At 38.5% G+C, this 18,927-nt stretch overlaps 3 protein-coding genes across 3 annotated transcripts; all 3 read right to left on the bottom strand.

Moving 5' to 3' along the window:
* Positions 1–380: 380 nt before the first annotated feature.
* LOC109561172 (olfactory receptor-like protein OLF4) lies at positions 381–1,304 on the bottom strand. Its single transcript, XM_070792243.1, has one exon. It carries the CDS (start codon positions 1,302–1,304, stop codon positions 381–383), a length of 924 nt encoding a protein of 307 aa, XP_070648344.1.
* A 339-nt stretch (positions 1,305–1,643) lies between these two features.
* On the bottom strand, positions 1,644–11,511 carry LOC109560852 (olfactory receptor-like protein OLF4). The gene is made up of 2 exons (XM_070792242.1): positions 10,563–11,511; positions 1,644–1,651 (listed from the first exon to the last, which is right to left on the bottom strand). The coding sequence occupies exons 1-2, from the start codon at positions 11,509–11,511 to the stop codon at positions 1,644–1,646; spliced, it is 957 nt and encodes a 318-aa protein (XP_070648343.1).
* A 6,002-nt stretch (positions 11,512–17,513) lies between these two features.
* Positions 17,514–18,643, bottom strand: LOC109560851 (olfactory receptor 7A17-like). The gene is made up of 2 exons (XM_070792241.1): positions 18,092–18,643; positions 17,514–17,720 (listed from the first exon to the last, which is right to left on the bottom strand). Exons 1-2 carry the CDS (start codon positions 18,641–18,643, stop codon positions 17,514–17,516), a joined length of 759 nt encoding a protein of 252 aa, XP_070648342.1.
* Positions 18,644–18,927: the final 284 nt, after the last annotated feature.

Raw genomic sequence — 18,927 nt, 5'->3', positions numbered from 1 at the left:
AGGATCCTGGCAGGCTATAGTCCATAGGGTCACAAACAGTTGGACTTGACTACAGTGACTTAGCATGCATGCAATTTTAAGAAATTCATCTAGCTGTATGAAAAAAGGATTAATTCCCAAATTATCCAGATCCAAGGCTAAGAATAAATCTGAGAAAGTGGGAAAACCATAAAATGAAAAAAAAAATGTTTGAATTATGAGAGATATCACAAGCTTTAACTAAGGTATATAAATCGTATGAAGAAGCTGAAGTCAAAAAAAGGAAAATTTCAGGAAATAAATTGAAAGAGCAAGTTCAACTTCCACAGCCTGATCAAAGCCTGGCAATTTATGATTCTGAGGCCTTTCTTCAGCCCAGGTGAATTACGTTTTTTTATAGCTCACAATTGAAATAACGCTCTCAGGGCTCTCTTAATGTCTCTGTTCCTCAGACTGTAGATGAAGGGGTTCAGCATGGGTGTGACCATGGTGTACATCACTGAGGCTGTTGCACTTGAGTGTGGGTTGTGGGGAGCAGCAGAGCTAAGATACACTCCTAAGCATGTACAGTAAAATAAGAAGACGACTGAGAGGTGAGATGCACAGGTGGAGAATGCTTTATACTTCCCCTGAGCTGATGAGATTCTACATATTGAGGAAGCTATCTTGCAGTAAGTGTAAAGGATAGCAGCAAGTGGAACACCACCCAGAAGCCCAGCTGCACAATTCATCACCAGTTCATTAAGAAAGTTGTTAGAACACGCAAGTTGAATCAACTGCTTGAGTTCACAGAAATAGTGAGGGATTTCCACCTCTCTGCAGAAGGACAGTGTCAATACCATTAAGGTTTCTAACAAGGAATGTAGGACACTAATGATACAGCTAACCAAAACCAGAATTCCACAGTGTTGTGGGTTCATGATGACTGTATAGTGAAGGGGGTGGCAGATGGCCACAAAGCGGTCGTAAGCCATCACAGTCAGGAGGAAGTCATCCAACCCTGCAAACAGCATGAAAAAATACATCTGAATCATACAGCCTTCATAGGTTATAATGTGGCTCTGTGTCTGGGTGTTACACAGCATCTTTGGGGTGATGGTGGAGGTGATACAGATGTCTACAAAGGATAGGTTGGAGAGGAGGAAGTACATGGGGGTGTGGAGGTGGGGGTCTGAGCTGACGGCCAGGATGATGAGCAGGTTTCCAAACACAGTGATCAGGTACAGGGAGAGGAAAGGTCCAAATATGAGGGGCTGCAGTTCTGGTTCTTCTGAAAATCCCAGAAGAAGAAATTCTGAAACATGTGTTAGGTTCCTTGGTACCATGGGCTGAAGGTAACTATGAGAAAAGGGGAAAATAATATGACTGATTTTTACACAATCAGATATTACTCACATTGTTGAAGGGCTGCCATTTATAATCACTTATCAAAATATTAATTTCAAAAATTTGTTTATGAATTCAGTCCCCTTGGCGGAATTTCTTATGTAATCTTTTATTAGCAAGCTTGTTCAACTTTCAGCATTTTCCCTGGCAAGTCAAATATTTCTCATATTGAAGGATAATTTTTTTTCATTTTTTCAGGCCATTTAAATTGCGTGCTGACAATGTTCCAGGTGCTGTCTAGTCAATGAGTATGGGGAGCTTAAAAATAAAAATTCTTACTATCCATCTACAGAGAAATATCCAGAGAATTAAAAAAAAAAAAAAGGTATGTATATCTTCTCAGACCGTGATAGATGCTATGAAGAAAATGAAAGTAGGTATAATAGAATGAGTAAAGAAGGGGTGCTATTTTTTATGGATGTTCATGCTAAGGCTTGAAAACTTGAAAAACAAGGTGACATTTCCATGAACATATCAGATGAAATGTGTGCCAGGCAGGGAGAACAGCAGTGCAAAGAGAGGTACTTCTTTAAGATGTGCGGTATGGGAAAGGTAATGGGCAGGAGGGAAAGTGAGGAGAGATGATGTCATAGGGTGCTGAGGAGCAAGGTGGCCTCCCTGCTGCTGCTGAAACATCAAATATCAAGGAGTCCCTTATATACATTACGTATTTTTAGAACCTTAGGAAATTGTTGCAAAGTTGGCTTGTAAGTACTAATGAATCCTTTCTGTCAGTTGAGTTTAGAGCCCTGTTATAAGATTCACCTTGGAATATATGTGCTCAGTACTCCTATTTGGAGGACTTCACACACTTCACAGGGCATGAAAACACACACACACAGTAGAATCTTCTTTCCTATGCTGTGCAACTTCCATGTCTTTTTCACCCCTAACTACCCTTATTAAGTTAGATGTTGATATAACTCAAGATGATCATGGCAAATTATCTAGAAATGGCATCCAGAAATTCCAGTTTGTAAATTTTCCAACATTCCAAGATAGCTCTACAGGTAAAGAATCTGCCTGCAATGCAGGGGACACAAAAGACCCAAGTTTGATCCCTGGGTCAGGAAGATCCTTTGGAGAAGGGCATGGCAACCCACTCCAGTATTCTTACCTAGAGAATCCCATGGACAGAGGAGCCTGGTGGGTTACAGTCCATAGGCTTGCAAAGAATTATACACAACTGAAACAACTGAACACAGAACCAATAAACTTGGAGCTCTGTTTTTATATAGCCAGTTTATGTTTTCTATTAAACTTATGTTGAAAATGTATTACATAAACTCATGTTTTTGTTCAGTCGATAAGTCATGTATGATTCTTTCCATGGACTGTAGCACATCAGACTTCCCTGTCCTTCACTATCTCCTAGAGTTTTCTCGCATTCATGTCCATTGAGTCTGTGATGCTATATGCTTGTGTGTGTGTGTATACACACATATATATATGATTTTCATTCTCAAATATATATATATATATATATACTTCCTCCTTAGTGGTTCAATGGTTAAGAATCTGGCTGTCAATGCAGGGGTCACAGGTTCAATCCCTGGTCCAGGAAGATTCCACATACTGCCAGATAACTAAGCCCATGCATGGTAACTACTGAGCCAGAGTGCCCTAAAGCCCGTGCTCCCCCAAACAGAAACCACCACAATGAGAAGTCTGCACAGTGCATCTAGAAAGCGCCCCCTGCTTGCCCAACTAGAGAAAAGCCCACACATCAATGAAGACACAGCACAGGCAAAAATAAATAAATAAATAAAACTGAAAAATGATGTGTGTATGTATCAAAGGAGAGAGACGGAAACTGGACAGAAGAGAAAAGAAAAATCTAATAAACTCAAATGGTCCCTGACAGATTGTGGTAAAGAAAACCTTCTTTGGTTCTGGTGACATTTCATGTGCTTCTATACTCCCTTGAGAATAAAAAAAAAAAAAAAAAAAAGGCAAAATGGCTGTCTGGGGAGGCCTTAAAAATAGCTGTGAAAAGAAGAGAAGTGAAGAGCAAAGGAGAAAAGGAAAGATATAAGCATCTGAATGCAGAGCTCCAAAGAATAGCAAGAAGAGATAAGAAAGTCTTCCTCAGCGATCAGTGTAAAGAAATAGAGGAAAACAACAGAATGGGAAAGACTAGAGATTTCTTCCAGAAAATTAGAGATACCAAGGGAACATTTCATGCAAAGATGGGCTCAATAAAGGACAGAAATGGTATGGACCTAACAAAAGCAGAAGATATTAAGAAGAGGTGGCAAGAATACACAGAAGAACTGTACAAAAAAGATCTTCACAGCCAAGATAATCACGATGGTGTGATAACTCACCTAGAGCCAGACATCCTGGAATGTGAAGTCAAGTGGGCCTTAGAAAGAATCACTATGAACAAAGCTAGTGGAGGTGATGGAATTCCAGTTGAGGTATTTCAAATCCTGAAAGATGATGTTGTGAAAGTGCTGCTTTCAATATACCAGCAAGTGTGGAAAACTCAGCAGTGGCCACAGGACTGGAAAAGTTCAGTTTTCATTCCAATCCCAAAGAAAGGCAATGCCAAAGAATGCTCAAACTACTGCGGAATTGCACTCATGTCACACGCTAGTAAAGTAATGCTCAAAATTCTCCAAGCTAGGCTTCAGCCGTATGTGAACCATGAACTTCCAGATGTTCAAGCTGGTTTTAGAAAAGGCAGAGGAACCAGAGATCAAAATGCCAACATCCGCTGGATAAATCGAAAAAGCAAGAGAGTTCCAGGAAAGCATCTATTTCTGCTTTATTGACTATGCCAAAGCCTTTGACTGTGTGGATCACAATAAACTGTGGAAAATTCTGAAAGAGATGGGACTAGCAGAACACCTGACCTGCCTCTTGAGAAACCTATATGCACATCAGGAAGCAACAGTTAGAACTGGACATGGAACAACAGACTGGTTCCAAATAGGAAAAGGAGTACGTCAAAGCTGTATATTGTCACCGTGCTTGTTTAACTTCTATGCAGAGTACATCATGAGAAACGCTGGGCTGGAAGAAGCACAAGCTGGAATCAAGATTGCCTGGAGAAATATCAATAACCTCAGATATGCAGATGACACCACCCTTATGGCAGAAAGTGAAGAGGAACTAAAAAGCCTCTTGAAAGTGAAAGAGGAGAGAGAAAAGTTGGCTTAAAGCTCAACATTCAGAAAACGAATATCATGGTATCTGGTCCCATCACTTAATGGCAAATAGATGGGGCAACAGTGGAAACAGTGGCTGAATTTATTTTTCTGGGCTCCAAAATGACTGTAGATGGTGATTGCAGCCATGAAATTAAAAGACGCTTACTCCTTGGAAGGAAATTATGACCAGCCTAGACAGCATATTCAGAAGCAGAGACTTACTTTGCCAACCAAGGTCCATCTAGTCAAGGCTATTGTTTTTCCAGTGGTCATGTATGAATGTGAGAGTTGGACTGTGAAGAAATCTGAGTGCTGAAAAATTAATGCTTTTGAACTGTGGTGTTGGAGAAGACTCTTGAGGGTCCCTTGGACTGCAAGGAGATCCATCCTAAAGGAGATCAGTCCTGGGTGTTCATTGGAAGGACTGATGTAGAAGCTGAAACTCCAATACTTTGGCCACCTGATGCGAAGGGCTGATTCATTTGAAAAGACCCTGATGCTGGGAAAGATTGAGGGCAGCAGGAGAATGGGACAACAGAGGATGAGATGGTTGGATGCCATCTCAATGGACCCACTCAATGGACATGGGTTTGGGTGGACTCCAAGAGTTGGTGATAGAAAGGGAGGCCTGGTATGCTGTGATTCATGGGGTTGCAAAGTCAGACATGACTGAGCAACTGAACTGAATACTCCCTTGATGCACAGGAAAAATGATTAAAAAAAAAAGAATACACTTACCCAAAAGATAAAGTAGTCATGTCTATGCTATAAAACGTTTGCAGATTATACCACTCAAGATAAAAATGAGTAAAGGCAAAAAAACAACGCTTGTAAAAGGATGTATATAAAGTACAATACATAATGTAAAATGAATGTTGGCCACTTTTAATGTGGTATCCTGTGCTTAGTCACTTTAGTCATGTCTGACTCTTTGCAAACCCATGGACTGTAACCCTCTAGGCTCCTCTGTGCATGGGATTCTCCAGACAGTCTTTTGGACTCTGTGGGAGAGAGAGAGGGTGGGATGATTTGGGAGAATGGCATTGAAACATGTATAATATCATATATGAAACAGGTCACCAGTCCAGGTTCGATGCACGATACTGGATGCTTGGGGCTGGTGCACTGGGATGACCCAGAGGGATGGTACAGGGAGGGAGGATGGAGGAGGGTTCAGGATGGGGAATACATGTATACCTGTGGCGGATTCATGTTGATATATGGCAAAACCAATACAATATTGTAAAGTTAAAAAAGAAAAAAAGAAAAGTGAAGAAAAAAAAAAAGAATACTGGAGTGGCTTGCCATTTCCTCCTCCAGGGGATCTTCCTGACCCAGGGATCTAACCCACAATTCATGTCTCCTGCATTGGCAGGCAGGTTCTTTACCACTAGTGCCACCTGGAAAGCCCATCTGTAAGATGAGGCAGCAAAACCTGTTTTTCCTGTGCCTGTTTTATATTTTTTTGTTTAATTGTTTTTATGTGGTCTGATAGCAGACTAGGCAGTCCTCTTTCTCTCTTTTCGTATGTGGCCCCTTCTCTTTGCTATCCTTGGGTTTTCATCCTTTTTCTGTTAATTCTTGTATGCACACTTTGGTCCTAGTTTGCCCAACCATCAGTGACTTCCAAGGTCCATACACATAAGATATACACGTCATGATGATTCCAACCTTCTGAGTAACATTCTTCATATTAGTTACCTGAGACATTGTGTTATTCGTACATTTCTTTCATTGTACTCATCTTCTCAATGAACACAGAATCCAAGCAGACAAAGACTTCACCTGTTATGTTCAACTTTGTATTTTAACCATGTGTGAATATATATGTGCTTGTACAAAAATGAATTTTAAAAAAATGAAAAATTGGGGAAAGGAGAATGAAACCAGGTTAAATAGTATGGTTTCAAGACAATTTTAGCAAACAAAATTGAATGGAGCATTCAAAACTAATTGTATAAGAAATATAATAGCAATAACTTATGGGTTTTCCTTGTGGTTCAACTGGTAAAGAATCCACCTGCAATGCGGGAGACCTGGATTTGATTACTGAGTTAGGAAGATCCCTTGGAGAAGGGAATGGCTACCCACTCCAGTATTCTGGCATGGAGAATGCCATAGACTGTATGCATAGTCCATAGGTCGCAAAAAGTCAACATGATTGAGTGACTTTCTGACTCATGATATAAAAATGGATTAATTAAGTTGACAAAGACCTAGATATCAAATAACATAAAACATAATCCTCCTAGAATGATCTGGTATATAGCATATTCTCAGTTATTTGATGGATACATTAGGACTTAGGTTTCTATTTATGGACATTTAATATGTGGTAAGGTTGTATTTCATTTTATTTGGAAGAAGTGAATTGTTGATAAAATTAAACACAAGTGTCTATTTATTTTACCAAGTCTGTAGTTTCCTACCCCAAAACATCTTGCAAAAAATTAGAAAGATTATGACCTCAGTGTAAGTGTAACAGAGACTTCATAGATAAACATCTTGCAATATACCTATAAAGTTTTTGCATGCGCAAAATCCTGATAAATAAGTCAAGATACTCAGAAGTAAGATGATAGACATTTTTAACTAGAGAGAATTTTTTTAATTTATGACCAAAAGCATGTAATTAAAGTCAGTTCAAAAACAGTCTTTTGTAAAAATTATTTGAAATATTGATATTGATAGAAAAATGGACATATAATATGTGGGTACATAATAATAATACCAGGCAAATCAAAATCATGACCAAGCATAAAAATCTTTGCTTGAACTCAGTATATAGTTTAAGAGAACAACAAAAAATATTTTTCATACCATTGTTCTGGGATAAACTTAAAGGCCTTTCAGATTTTGGGGTAAGAATAATTACCCCTAAATGTGCTAGTAGCAGTAAAGAAGCAGTCTCTGATAAACAATCTGAAGATAGCTATTAATAGTTAAACTAAAAATATTCTTTTTTCACTTTAAATCAATTTTTATTTCAATAATGAGTAAGATTTTTTCCATTAGGAATTTAAATGCTTTCAGGCTGACAAACATCTTTAACAATTACCATAGTCAAGAATATATCCAAAGTGGACAGTACAAACAAGATGTTAATTTTTGGGAACTACCCTAGCAGTCTGGTAGTTAAGACTTCATGCATAATACAGAAAGAGAAGTTTTAAAATAATCTAAGAATTTATGGCAAAAGAAATATTAACTTGAGTGAGACTAGGTCAAGTAGAGTAGTTTTAAAACAACTGTATGTAACAAAATGGAATGAAAATCTATGCTATATAAAAATGTGAAATAGTAACAATTTAACAAAATCAACATGGATCATTAATATAAAGTTAAGTTGCCAATGACTTGGAAAAAAAGAATGAAACAGAATGACTTTTTAAATGTAGGGAAAAAGCAGTATTTAAGTTATAATTTCACCTTATATGAATAGTTGTGGATTTCAGTGTACCCTGGTGGCTCAGATAGAAAAGAATCTGCCTGCAATGCAGGAGACCTGGGTTCAGTTCCTGGGTCAGGAAGATCTCCTGGAGAAGGGAATGGCAACCCACCCCAGTATTCTTGCCTGGAGAATTCCATGGACAGAGGAGTCCATGGGGTCACAAAGAGTCTGGCATGACTGAATGACTTCACTTTCAAATTTCACAGAAAGTATAGTGAACATTAGTCAAATGATAAACAAGAATGCCTTCCAAATGATGGTTTGATGTGAAGCAACTTTTAAACATAGGTCTAATCAAAAGGAGCAATTAGGCATTTCCCTGGTGGTCCAGTGGTTAAGAATTAGCACTTCCATTGAAGGGGGCACAAGTTCCATCCCTGGTCAGGGAACAAAGATCCCATATGCCATGTAGGGTGGCCAAAAATAAATAAATAAAGGAACAATTAGAAATAGCAGAGATGTAAATGCATGTTGGAAAAACTGTAATCAGTGATTTATTAGCACAAAGGATACAGAACTTTCAACTTCATTTTTGTCTAAAACAGTGATCGGCAAGTGGAGAATATTAAACTGACAGCTCAGTTTCTTTCAGAAAAAAAAAATTTTTAATAAAAACAAATATATAGTGATGCATGTACATGGAATCTAGAAAAATGGCACTGAGGAACCTTTTTGTTGGGCGGGAATAGAGACACAGACGTCGGGAAAAGACATATGGACACAGCTAGGGGGGAGAAGGGGGATGAATTTGGAGATTGGGACTGACGCAGGTGCACTGCCATGTGTAAAACAGATAGCTAGTGAGGACCTACTGTGCCGCACAGGGAGCTCAGCTCGGTGCTCCATGATGACCTAGATAGATGGGATGGGGGATGGAAGGGAGGCCCAAGAGGGAGGGGATGTATGTATACATACAGCTGATTCACTTCATAGCACTACAAAAACTAACACAATGTGGTAAAACAACTATACACCAATAAATAAATAAATAGAAGGCAATGGAGAATATACAATATGATTAATTGAGAAATTTGACCACACCAAATTCATATATATTCACAATTCCCCTCAAACACATCTATACATAAATAAAGAACAAAATGACAAACAACCAGTATGAGGGGGTAGTGGTAACCTCCAACTGTTTATTTGAAAGATCATAATTATAAACACAGAGAAGGCAATGGCAACCCACTCCAGTACTCTTGTCTGGAGAATCCCAGGGATGGGGGAGCCTGGTGGGCTGCCATCTATGGGGTTGCACAGAGTCGGACAAGATGAAGCAGCAGCAGCAATTATAAACAAGAATAGAAATTCTCCAGTTCTATTCTACCAAGGAAAGGAGTCACAAAGATAATTTGAGATACAGAAAGTAAATAGTTATCAAATCCACTTACATATTCAAGCATCACAAGTAATGGAATAAATAATTCAAGTTCATTAGCATTCCTCTTTATGCAAATTAATTATTTTCCTTCCTTTGTTTTCCCCATAAAAAATGCTGTGAAATACATGTCTCTTGCAACTGCTGTTGCAAGGATGTGTTTGCAGGCCTTCTTTGGTGTGGACCTTTCTCATCAATAAGGAAATATAGTCAAATATGCCCTATATTGAAAGTTTGAAAAAAATGCCTTCACTTCATTTTATGTCCCTCCAGTTAACACCTTACCTCTTTCTTCCAGTGAATTAGTAACATACTTGGATATACATTCTATTATATTCTGCCTGGAAGCCCTTTATGTCTCTCTTCCCTTTTGTAATTGGGCTTTATTTCCTGTCATTTAATTGTCATCATTGAGCATTGCCTTACTGAGTTCTCTTTTTAGCATCTAAAAAATACTTTGATATTTCAATCAAACAAGCAAACCACCACAATGTTCTTTGGACTCTGGGATAGACTGAATTATTTTTCAAGTGTCCTCAGGCAAATATTCTTGATTTTCATTCTCTATGACCTGTTCCTGCAGTGTCTTTTGGGTTCTTGGACTCACCAGCATGGGAACTCTGAGAGGTAGTTCTCTAGGCAGAAGTCTGAATCCCTTCCTGGATGGTTGATGATGGAGACTGAAGCTCTGTGTGCAGATGAGACAGCAGGAAGGGTTAAACTATCGAAATTTGAGCCAGACTTAGGACTCTGAAAGCAACAACTGTGTCTCATCCACACCCAAGTTGTACAAGCTCAGGGACCACAGCAGAGGAGATATTTACAGCTCTCTCTGTCTGCTCATTATGTACATTTCTCTCATTTTACAATGGCCTGTAAGCACATGAATTCCCTATAGAACTTGGTCTGGACAGAAAGAAATTTTTCCTGCTGATTCTCTGTTCTCAAGAGATCAGGTTATAAGCCAGGAGAATTCAGATCTATTGGGCTTCCCTGATGGCTGAGCGAGTAAAGAATCCACCTGCAATTCAGGAGATGTAGGAGATATGGGTTCGATTCCTGGTTCAGGGAGATCCCCTAGAGGAGGGCATTGCGACCCACTCTAGTATACTTGCCTGGGAAATCCTATGGACAGAGCCTGACGGGTTACAGTCTAAAAGGTCACAAAGAGTTGGACATGACTGAGTGGCTAAGCACTTCTTAAGACCTATGCCAATAGGACCTTTTATGATTAACTTTCTAAAGAGTTTTTTCAGACCCTTCTTTAAGTCTTTATTTCTCAGACTATAGATGAAGGGGTTCAGCATGGGTGTGACCACAGTGTACATCACCGAGGCTGTTGCACTTGAGTGGAAGCTGTGGGTACCAGCAGAGCTGAGGTACACTCCTAAACCTGTACAATAAAATAAGGAGACAACTGAGAGGTGAGACGCACAGGTGGAAAATGCTTTATACTTCCCCTGAGATGATGAGATTCTGCCTATGGAAGAAACTATCCTAGAGTAAGAGTGAAGAATACACGTGAAGGAACCCCCAGCCAGGAACACAGCTCCAGAATACATCACCACATTATTGAGAAAGGTGTCAGAACTGGCAAGTTGGATCATCTGATTGAGTTCACAGAAAAAGTGGGGGATTTCTAAGAAGGTACAGAATGACAGTCTCAACAAACTTAAGCTTTCTAACAAGGAATGCAGGACACTGATGACCCAGGACACCAGCACCAACAGTTCACAGACCTGGGGGTTCATGATGACCGTGTAGTGCAGGGGGTGGCAGATGGCCATGAAGCGATCATAGGCCATCACTGTTAGAAGCAAGATGTCCAGTCCTGCAAAGAGTGTGAAAAAATACATCTGGGTGATGCAGCCTTCATAGGTTATGACTTTTCTCTGTGTCTGGATATTCCACAGCATCTTTGGGATGGTGGTTGAGGTGAAGCAGATATCTACAAAGGACAGGTTGGAGAGGAAGAAGTACATGGGGGTGTGCAGGTGGGAGTCTGAGCTGACGGCCAGGATGATGAGCAAGTTTCCAAATACAGTGATCAGGTACATGGAGAGGAAAAGACCAAATATGAAGTGTTGCAATTTTAATTCCTCTGAGACTCCCAGAAGAAGAAATTGTGAAACTCCTGTTAGGTTTCTTATTGCCATGTGTTGATGGTGACTATAGAAAAATAGGGAAATAGCATGATTTATTTTCACACAAAAGCATCATTACTCATGTGGTAGAAATGCTACCATTTATATTTTGCCATCAATAATTGCTTTCAGCATTTTGTTCATGGATTTTGTGCACTTGAAGGAATCTCCTGTGTCATCTCTAGTTAGCAAAGTTGTCTCATGGTCAGTTTCCCCCAACATGTTATGTATTTTACATAACATGTATTTACTACAATTTTAATGAGAAATTCTTTCATACACTTGAGGAATATAAACTGAATTGTGACAATATTCGAGGTACTATCTATGCAGGGAGTTAGGGTGTTGGAAAACAAAAGCTCATAAAATCTGGTTGTGCAGAGAGAATATAAACAAATAAAAAGTTACATAGAAATTTAAATGTATATATAACATGTCTTATGCTTATGGGTCTCTTAAAAAGAGACTCATAAAATAAAAAGAAAAGAAAGCTGGCATAAAAGCAAGGGTGAAAAGGAAATACTATTTTAGGCCTGTTTAGACAAGAACTGCAAACAAGATGTTATTTGAACAGACTTCAAAGAAGGGTGACTGTCATGAACAGACTTGGGGGAGGGTGTCCTTACAAGGGAGCAACTAGTGCACAGGCCCTGAGGAGAATGCTTGCTTAAGATGACCAAGTTGATAAAAGGAAGCCAATCTGGTGAGAGAAAATGAGCAGGAGGATTAGTGAGGAGAGATATTGTCAGAGAAGGTTGAAAAATTATGTAGCCTCCGTGTTACTGCTGAACCTTCAAATCATGAAGCCCACATGTGTCTTTAGTGCTTTCAGTCAGTTCAGTTCAGTCACTCAGTCATGTCCGACTCTTTGCGACCCGATGAATCGCAGCACACCAGGCCTCCCTGTCCATCACCAATTCCCGGAGTTCACTGAGACTCACGTCCATCGAGTCAGTGATGCCATCCAGCCATCTCATCCTCTGTTGTCCCCTTCTCTTCCTGCCCCCAATCCCTCCCAGCATCAGAGTCTTTTCCAATGAGTCAACTCTTCGCATGAGGTGGCCAAAGTACTGGAGTTTCAGCTTTAGCATCACTCCTTCCAAAGAAATCCCAGGGCTGATCTCCTTCAGAATGGACTGGTTGGATCTCCTTGCAGTCCAAAGGACTCTCAAGAGTCTTCTCCAACACCACAGTTCAAAAGCATCAATTCTTTGGAGTTCAGCTTTCTTCACAATCCAACTCTCACACCCATACATGACCACTGGAAAAACCATAGCCTTGACTAGACGGACCTTTGTTGGCAAAGTAATGTCTCTGCTTTTCAATATGCTATCTAGGTTGGTCATAAATTTTCTTCAGTGCTTTAGGAAACTCCATATTTTAAAAAGCCTATATGACTTATCTCACTTATCATAATGGCTTCAAGTTCCAACCATGTTGTTGCTAATGGCAAGATTTCATTCTTTTCCTAGGAACTGGTATATAGTTGATCTAAACTCTTTATTAGTTTCAGGTGTACAACATAGTGATTTGATATGTTTATAGATTATACTCCATTTAAAAGTATTACAAAATATTGGTTATACTCTGCCTATTACAGATTTATATCTTGTTTTGTTTTATTTCTTTATTATTTTTTTTAAATTATTTATTTATTTATTTTGGCTGTCCTGGGTCTTCATTGCCATGCAGGCTTTTATGATAAGTGAAATAAGTCAGACAGAGACAAACACACACTTGTGACATCTTGCTTATATGTGGGATCAAAAAAACAAAACAAAACAAAACAAAGCCGAAAGCCAAAAGCCAAGCTCATAGACAGAGAGAACAGATTGTGGCTGCCAGAGGCAGGAGCAGGGAGTGGGAGAGGGTAAACTAGATGAAAGGGGTCAAATGTACACACTTCCAGTTATAAGATAAATAAGTCATGGGGCTATAATACACAGTATTGTGACAATAGTTAATAATACTGCATTGCATATTTGAAAGTACACTTGGTGATTTGTACTAAATAGACTCATTTTGAAAACCATTTCACAATATATATAAATATTGAATCATTATGCATAAACCTGAAACTAATATAATATAACATGTGTTGATTACATCTCAATAAAAGATACCTTTAAAAAATGCCTATAGGAAACAAAATTTAAGGAAAATCTAGAAATGACTTCTCAAAGAAATGATATACAAAATTACAATTTAATGATATCAAGTGTGTTACTAATTCAATTTTAGATTTGGAAATGAAAGAATATGACAGAAAGTCTTTTTTAATGTGGGGAGGAAGCAGTACCTAAGTTATAATTTCCTCTTCCATGGGGACATATGGACTCAAATTCAGGTATGGAATACAAAGTTGTCTTTGGTTAAATGCAAAGGAGAATGCCTTCCAAATGGTAGTGGCTGAATATCTGCAACTCTCATAGATAGATCTGATCAAAATAGAATAATTTAAACAATAACGGATAAGAGATAGGAAAGGTAGTTGGAAATGCATTAAAATCATGATTTATTAGCACCTAATATACAGAAGAACATTTTCATTTCTATTTAAAGCAAGGGTTTTCCAAGTAAAGAATATTTAAATGACAACTCTATTCCTTCAGTTAAACTTTTTTTTTTAAAGCAATAGAGATGAATTACAAAAAGTGAAAAGCAATAAGATGAATTGACACTGATTTTACCACACAAAATTTATAAATTCTCACATGTTATATATACATTGTTTTGTATATACAGAAAATAAGTAAAAGGCAAGCATCAAGCTTGATGAAAAATTTTAATTGTTTGAAAGAATAAAATATAAAACAGTAATAAAACATGCTGGATTCACCTAGAGGGATGGGGTGGGGAGGGAGGTGTGAGGGGTGTCAGCTGGGGAGACACATGTATACCTATGGCCAATGCATATTAATGCATTGCAAAAGCCATCACAGTATTATAAAGTAACTATCCTCCAATTAAAATAAGTAAATAAATTTTTAAAAAAATAAATTAAAAAAGGAAAGGTCCTGATTAGTCATGTCTCTATATTTTCAACAGAGAAAGTGATTGGTTAGCTAATCTACAAATGTATTCACTCTTACAGGAAATAACTACAGATGAAGCTCATTACTACACCATTTTTCACATGATAATGTGTTTTATTTTCTACATTGAGAGGAGAAATGCTGTGAAATATATATCTCATGAACTGCTGTTTCAAGAAAATATGTGGAGGCATTCCTTAATCTGGATACTTCTCATCATAGTCAAATATGCTCCATATTAAAAAAAAATGCAAAAATCCTTGCATCACTGTACATCCTTCCACAGCTAATACCCTTTGTCTCTACTCCAGTTAATTGCAAACTCCTTAAACTTAGATTCTACTTTTACTGGAAGGACTTTATACCTCCTATTCCCTCTTCTCATTGGGCTTTCATGTTCATCTTTTAATGGTCAACCTTGACCTTGAATTGTTAGTTCAATTTTCACTTCTATTTTTGGAATAAAAAATTAATATATTATTAATCAAGCACACAAACAACCTCAGTGATCTTGCCTCTGGGTTAGCCTGGACTGGCTCTCAGGTGAACTCGGGTGAATGTTCTTGATTGTTATTCCCTTTGACACTCTGCAGTATTTATCTGGTTCTTGACTCACCTGGGCGAGTCTCTGAGAGGAAGGTCTCAACAGAGATGTCCAAATTCCTCTTGAGTGGTTGATGATGGAAATAGGAGCTCTGTTCCCAGACAAGACAGTGAGATGCAGTCAAGCATCAGTCCCCTAAGTCAGTTATGTCTCCAAAAACAACAACTGAGTCCTGTCCAGACCAAGGATGCACAGGCTGAGGGATGCAGCAGAGGAGATATTTACAGCTCCCTGGGTCTACTCATTACCATGTTTCTCTCTTGTTTCCACCACCTCTAATAACTGATTTCCCTGAGGGACACTGGTCTGGACAGATAAAAAAATTTTCCTGCTCATTTTCTATGTTTAGGAGACAATGTTACAAATCAGATGCATTCAACATTTATTACTCTTTACATGAACTGTCGTATCTACCCAGAGGAATAAACCTTAAGTTTCCCAACAACTTATCCCAACCATGAATCCATCTTTATCTAGAATCCAAGATTGGTATTCTGTCTTGATTAGGGCCCTAATCAAGCACCAACTGTAGTGGGTCACAGCCCCTAAAATCCTATCATCATCTTTAAGAAGTGAGTTAACAGTGTCACTTTAATATAAAACCTTGGACAGGACACTGCTTGGATTTATGACAATACTGCCAAAACAGTTACACATTTCATACTTCCAGCACAAGACTGGTTATTTTGTTCCTCATTAGAAAGTGTTTGTTAGTTGTAAGAGGTGTATTTAGATCTTAGCATCTCCTAGAGATTGTATGATTTATTTTTGGAAAACTTCATTCTGTGAGGTAGTACTATTATGAACTCGGTTTTCCATTGTAGAAATGGGGTTCATAGGGGTTAGTGATCTCCCAGTTATAATCTGAGTAGAAGTAGTGACAGATTCTATTTACTTGGGCTCCAAAATCACTGTGGATGGTGACTGAGGCCATGAAATTAAAAGATGCTTGCTCCTTGGAAGAAAAGCTGTGACAAATTGAGACAAGCATTTTATTTATTTTTTTAATTTATTATTATTATTTTTTTTTTACTTTACAATATTGTATTTGTTTTGCCATACATCAACATGCATCTGCCACAGGTGTACACGTGTTCCCCATCCTGAACCCCCCTCCCACTTCCCTCCCCAGACAAGCATTTTAAAAAGCACACACATCACTTGGTTGACAAAGGTCCATGTTGTCAAAGCTATGGGTTTTCCAGTAGTCATGTAATGATGTGAGAGTTGAACCATAAAGAAAGCATTATGCTTTCAGATTGTGGTGCCGTAGAAGACTCCTGAGAGTTCTTTGGACAACGAGAAGAACAAAGCAGTCAATCTTACAGGAAATCAATCCTGAATATTCACTGGAAGGACTGTTGCTGAAGCTGAAGCTTCAATACCTTGGCCACCTGATGTGAAGAGCTGATTCACTGGGAAAAACCCTGATGCTGGGAAAGATTGAAAGCAAAAGGAGAAGGAAGTTGTAGAGGATGAAATGTTTAGGTAGCACCACCAGCTCAATAGACATGAATCTGAGCAAATTCTGGGATGTAGTGGAGAACAGAGAAACCTGGTGTGCTATATAGTCCATGTCATCACAAAGTCATACACGACTTAGCAAATGAAAACAACAACATCATGATGAAAGCTAACTTGATTTATTGTGGTGATTAGTTTGTGATATACACAAATGATCAAGCCATTATGTTGTACACTGGAAACTAACATAAGGTAATATCAGTTATGTTTCATTTAAAACAACAACATAAGGGCTGGTTTAGTCAAAACATTTGTTCAGATCAAAATCACAAACATTATGGGCCTGGGCAACGCCCCCCAGGCATTCTTAGGCAACAGCATCATATCAGTAGATAGATACTGAAATTGGGTTCATGAGAGAGTTCACATTACCAGGAAGAGCAGTTAAAATAATAATGTAAAGCAGAGTGACAATACCAAAGTGAAACTGTGGTTTCATCTTTCCCCCTACAAAGGCATTGCATAAATGATCTTAGATGCCAAGTATAGTTTTATTCATATCAGTATAACAACTCATGATAGCTCTTTCATGGAAACTAAGGACAATTGTGTGGGACAGTATAAGTCTTTTGAGAAGAAAATATTTTTTAAAAATCTAAGTCTCTCCATGAAATATATGTTAATTTACAAATATATCTGATACAAAGTACAGAAAACTTTGGGAATATATGAAAATGGCCCCAAAGAAAAGCTGTCTGTATCCAGACAGAGCAGAAAGATTAATAAATTGAATTGTTGAAATTGTATACAAAGGTTGAATTCAAAGAAATAGAAATCCCAGGAAATAATTGGAAACAAATTATATTCCACAGTGCTCAAAGAATCACAATTTTGTGTTCTGAAGTTTTGAGTCATGCAATCAAGGACACTTCTTCACCTCCAGAATGATTGGTCCTTTTATACCTGCCATCCCATATAATCTCTTCAGAGCTCCCATTAATGTCTTCATTCCTCAGACTGTAGATGAAGGGATTCAGCATGGATGTGACCACAGTGTATGTCACTGAGGCTATTGCACTTGAGGGTGAGCTGTATAGCAGCAGAGCTAAGATACACTCCTAGGACAGAAGAATAAAGCAAGAAGACAACTGAGAGGTGAGAAGCACCGGTGGAAAATGTTTTATTCTTCCCCTGAGCTGATGAGATTCTACATATAGAAGAAACTATCTGATGCTGGATGCTTGGGGCTGGTGCACTGGGACGACCCAGAGGGATGGTGTGGGGAGGGAGGAGGCAGGAGGGCTCAGGATGGGGAACACATGTATACTAATTAAATAATTTTCTATTAAAGAAAAAAAGAAAAAAAAATACAAGAAAAAACTAAAAAAAAAAAAAAAAAAAAGAGTAAAGGATACCAGCAAGGGGTCCACAGCCAGCACCCAGTTGAAAAATAAAACACAGCATCTTTAAGAAAAGTGTCAGAACAGACAAGTTTGAACATCTGATTGAGATCACAGAAAAAGTGGGGTATTTCCATGTCTGTACAGAGGACAATCACAACATCATTAAGCTTTATGACAAGGAATTTAGGACACTCGAGATCCAGGACACCAGCATCAGCAGTCCCCAGAGCTGGGGACTCGGGATGATATTGTAGTGCAGGGGGTGACAGATGGTGAAGAAGTGGACATAGGCCATCAAAGCCAGTAGAAATTTGTCCAAAGAGTATGGAAAAATACATCTGGGTGATGTAGCCTTCATAGGTGTTACCTTTGCTCTGGGTCTGGATATTCCACAGCATCTTTGGAATGGTGGTGGAGGTGAAACATATGTCTACAAAGGACAGGTTGGAGAGGAAGAAGCACATGAGTATGTGGAGGTTAGAGTCTGAGCTGACAGCCAGAATGATAAGCAGGTTTCCAAGCACAGTGATCAGGTACATGGAGAGGAAAAGCCCAAATATGACGGGCTGCAGTTCTGGTTCCTTTGATAATCCCAGAAGGAGAAATCCTGAAAATTGAGTATCATTGCCTGGTTTCATGTGTGGTGGCAAAGACTAAAATTTTAAAATACTATGATTAATTTTTATATAAATGGACATCAGTAAAATGTTGAAAATGCTATAATTACAGTTGTATGTCAAGCAAAAGTAAACATAAGAGAGAGTGGGTGGTTTCGTTATTTTCATTGGAAGTTCAGGAAGACTGAAAAACTAGGGTATATTTGTATATAAACCTTAAGGGAAAAAAGTTGGCAAACAAAGAGTTATCTGGGGAAGTGTGTGCCCTGCAGGGAAAAGAGTCAGTGCAAAGGATCTGAAGAAGG

This window comes from Bos indicus, chromosome 7, assembly GCF_029378745.1.
Source record: "Bos indicus isolate NIAB-ARS_2022 breed Sahiwal x Tharparkar chromosome 7, NIAB-ARS_B.indTharparkar_mat_pri_1.0, whole genome shotgun sequence".
Taxonomy (NCBI): Eukaryota; Metazoa; Chordata; class Mammalia; order Artiodactyla; family Bovidae; genus Bos; species Bos indicus.
This window is presented reverse-complemented; position numbering and strand designations above follow the sequence as displayed.

Coding starts and splice junctions, on each gene's coding strand:
- LOC109560852 (XM_070792242.1), bottom strand. CDS start 11,511: ATGGCAATAAGAAACCTAACAGGAGTTTCACAATTTCTTCTTCTGGGA.
- LOC109561172 (XM_070792243.1), bottom strand. CDS start 1,304: ATGGTACCAAGGAACCTAACACATGTTTCAGAATTTCTTCTTCTGGGA.
- LOC109560851 (XM_070792241.1), bottom strand. CDS start 18,643: ATGAAACCAGGCAATGATACTCAATTTTCAGGATTTCTCCTTCTGGGA. Junction 17,721..18,091: donor TCAATCAGATGTTCAAACTT/GTCTGTTCTGAC, acceptor CTTCTGTCCTAG/GAGTGTATCTTAGCTCTGCT.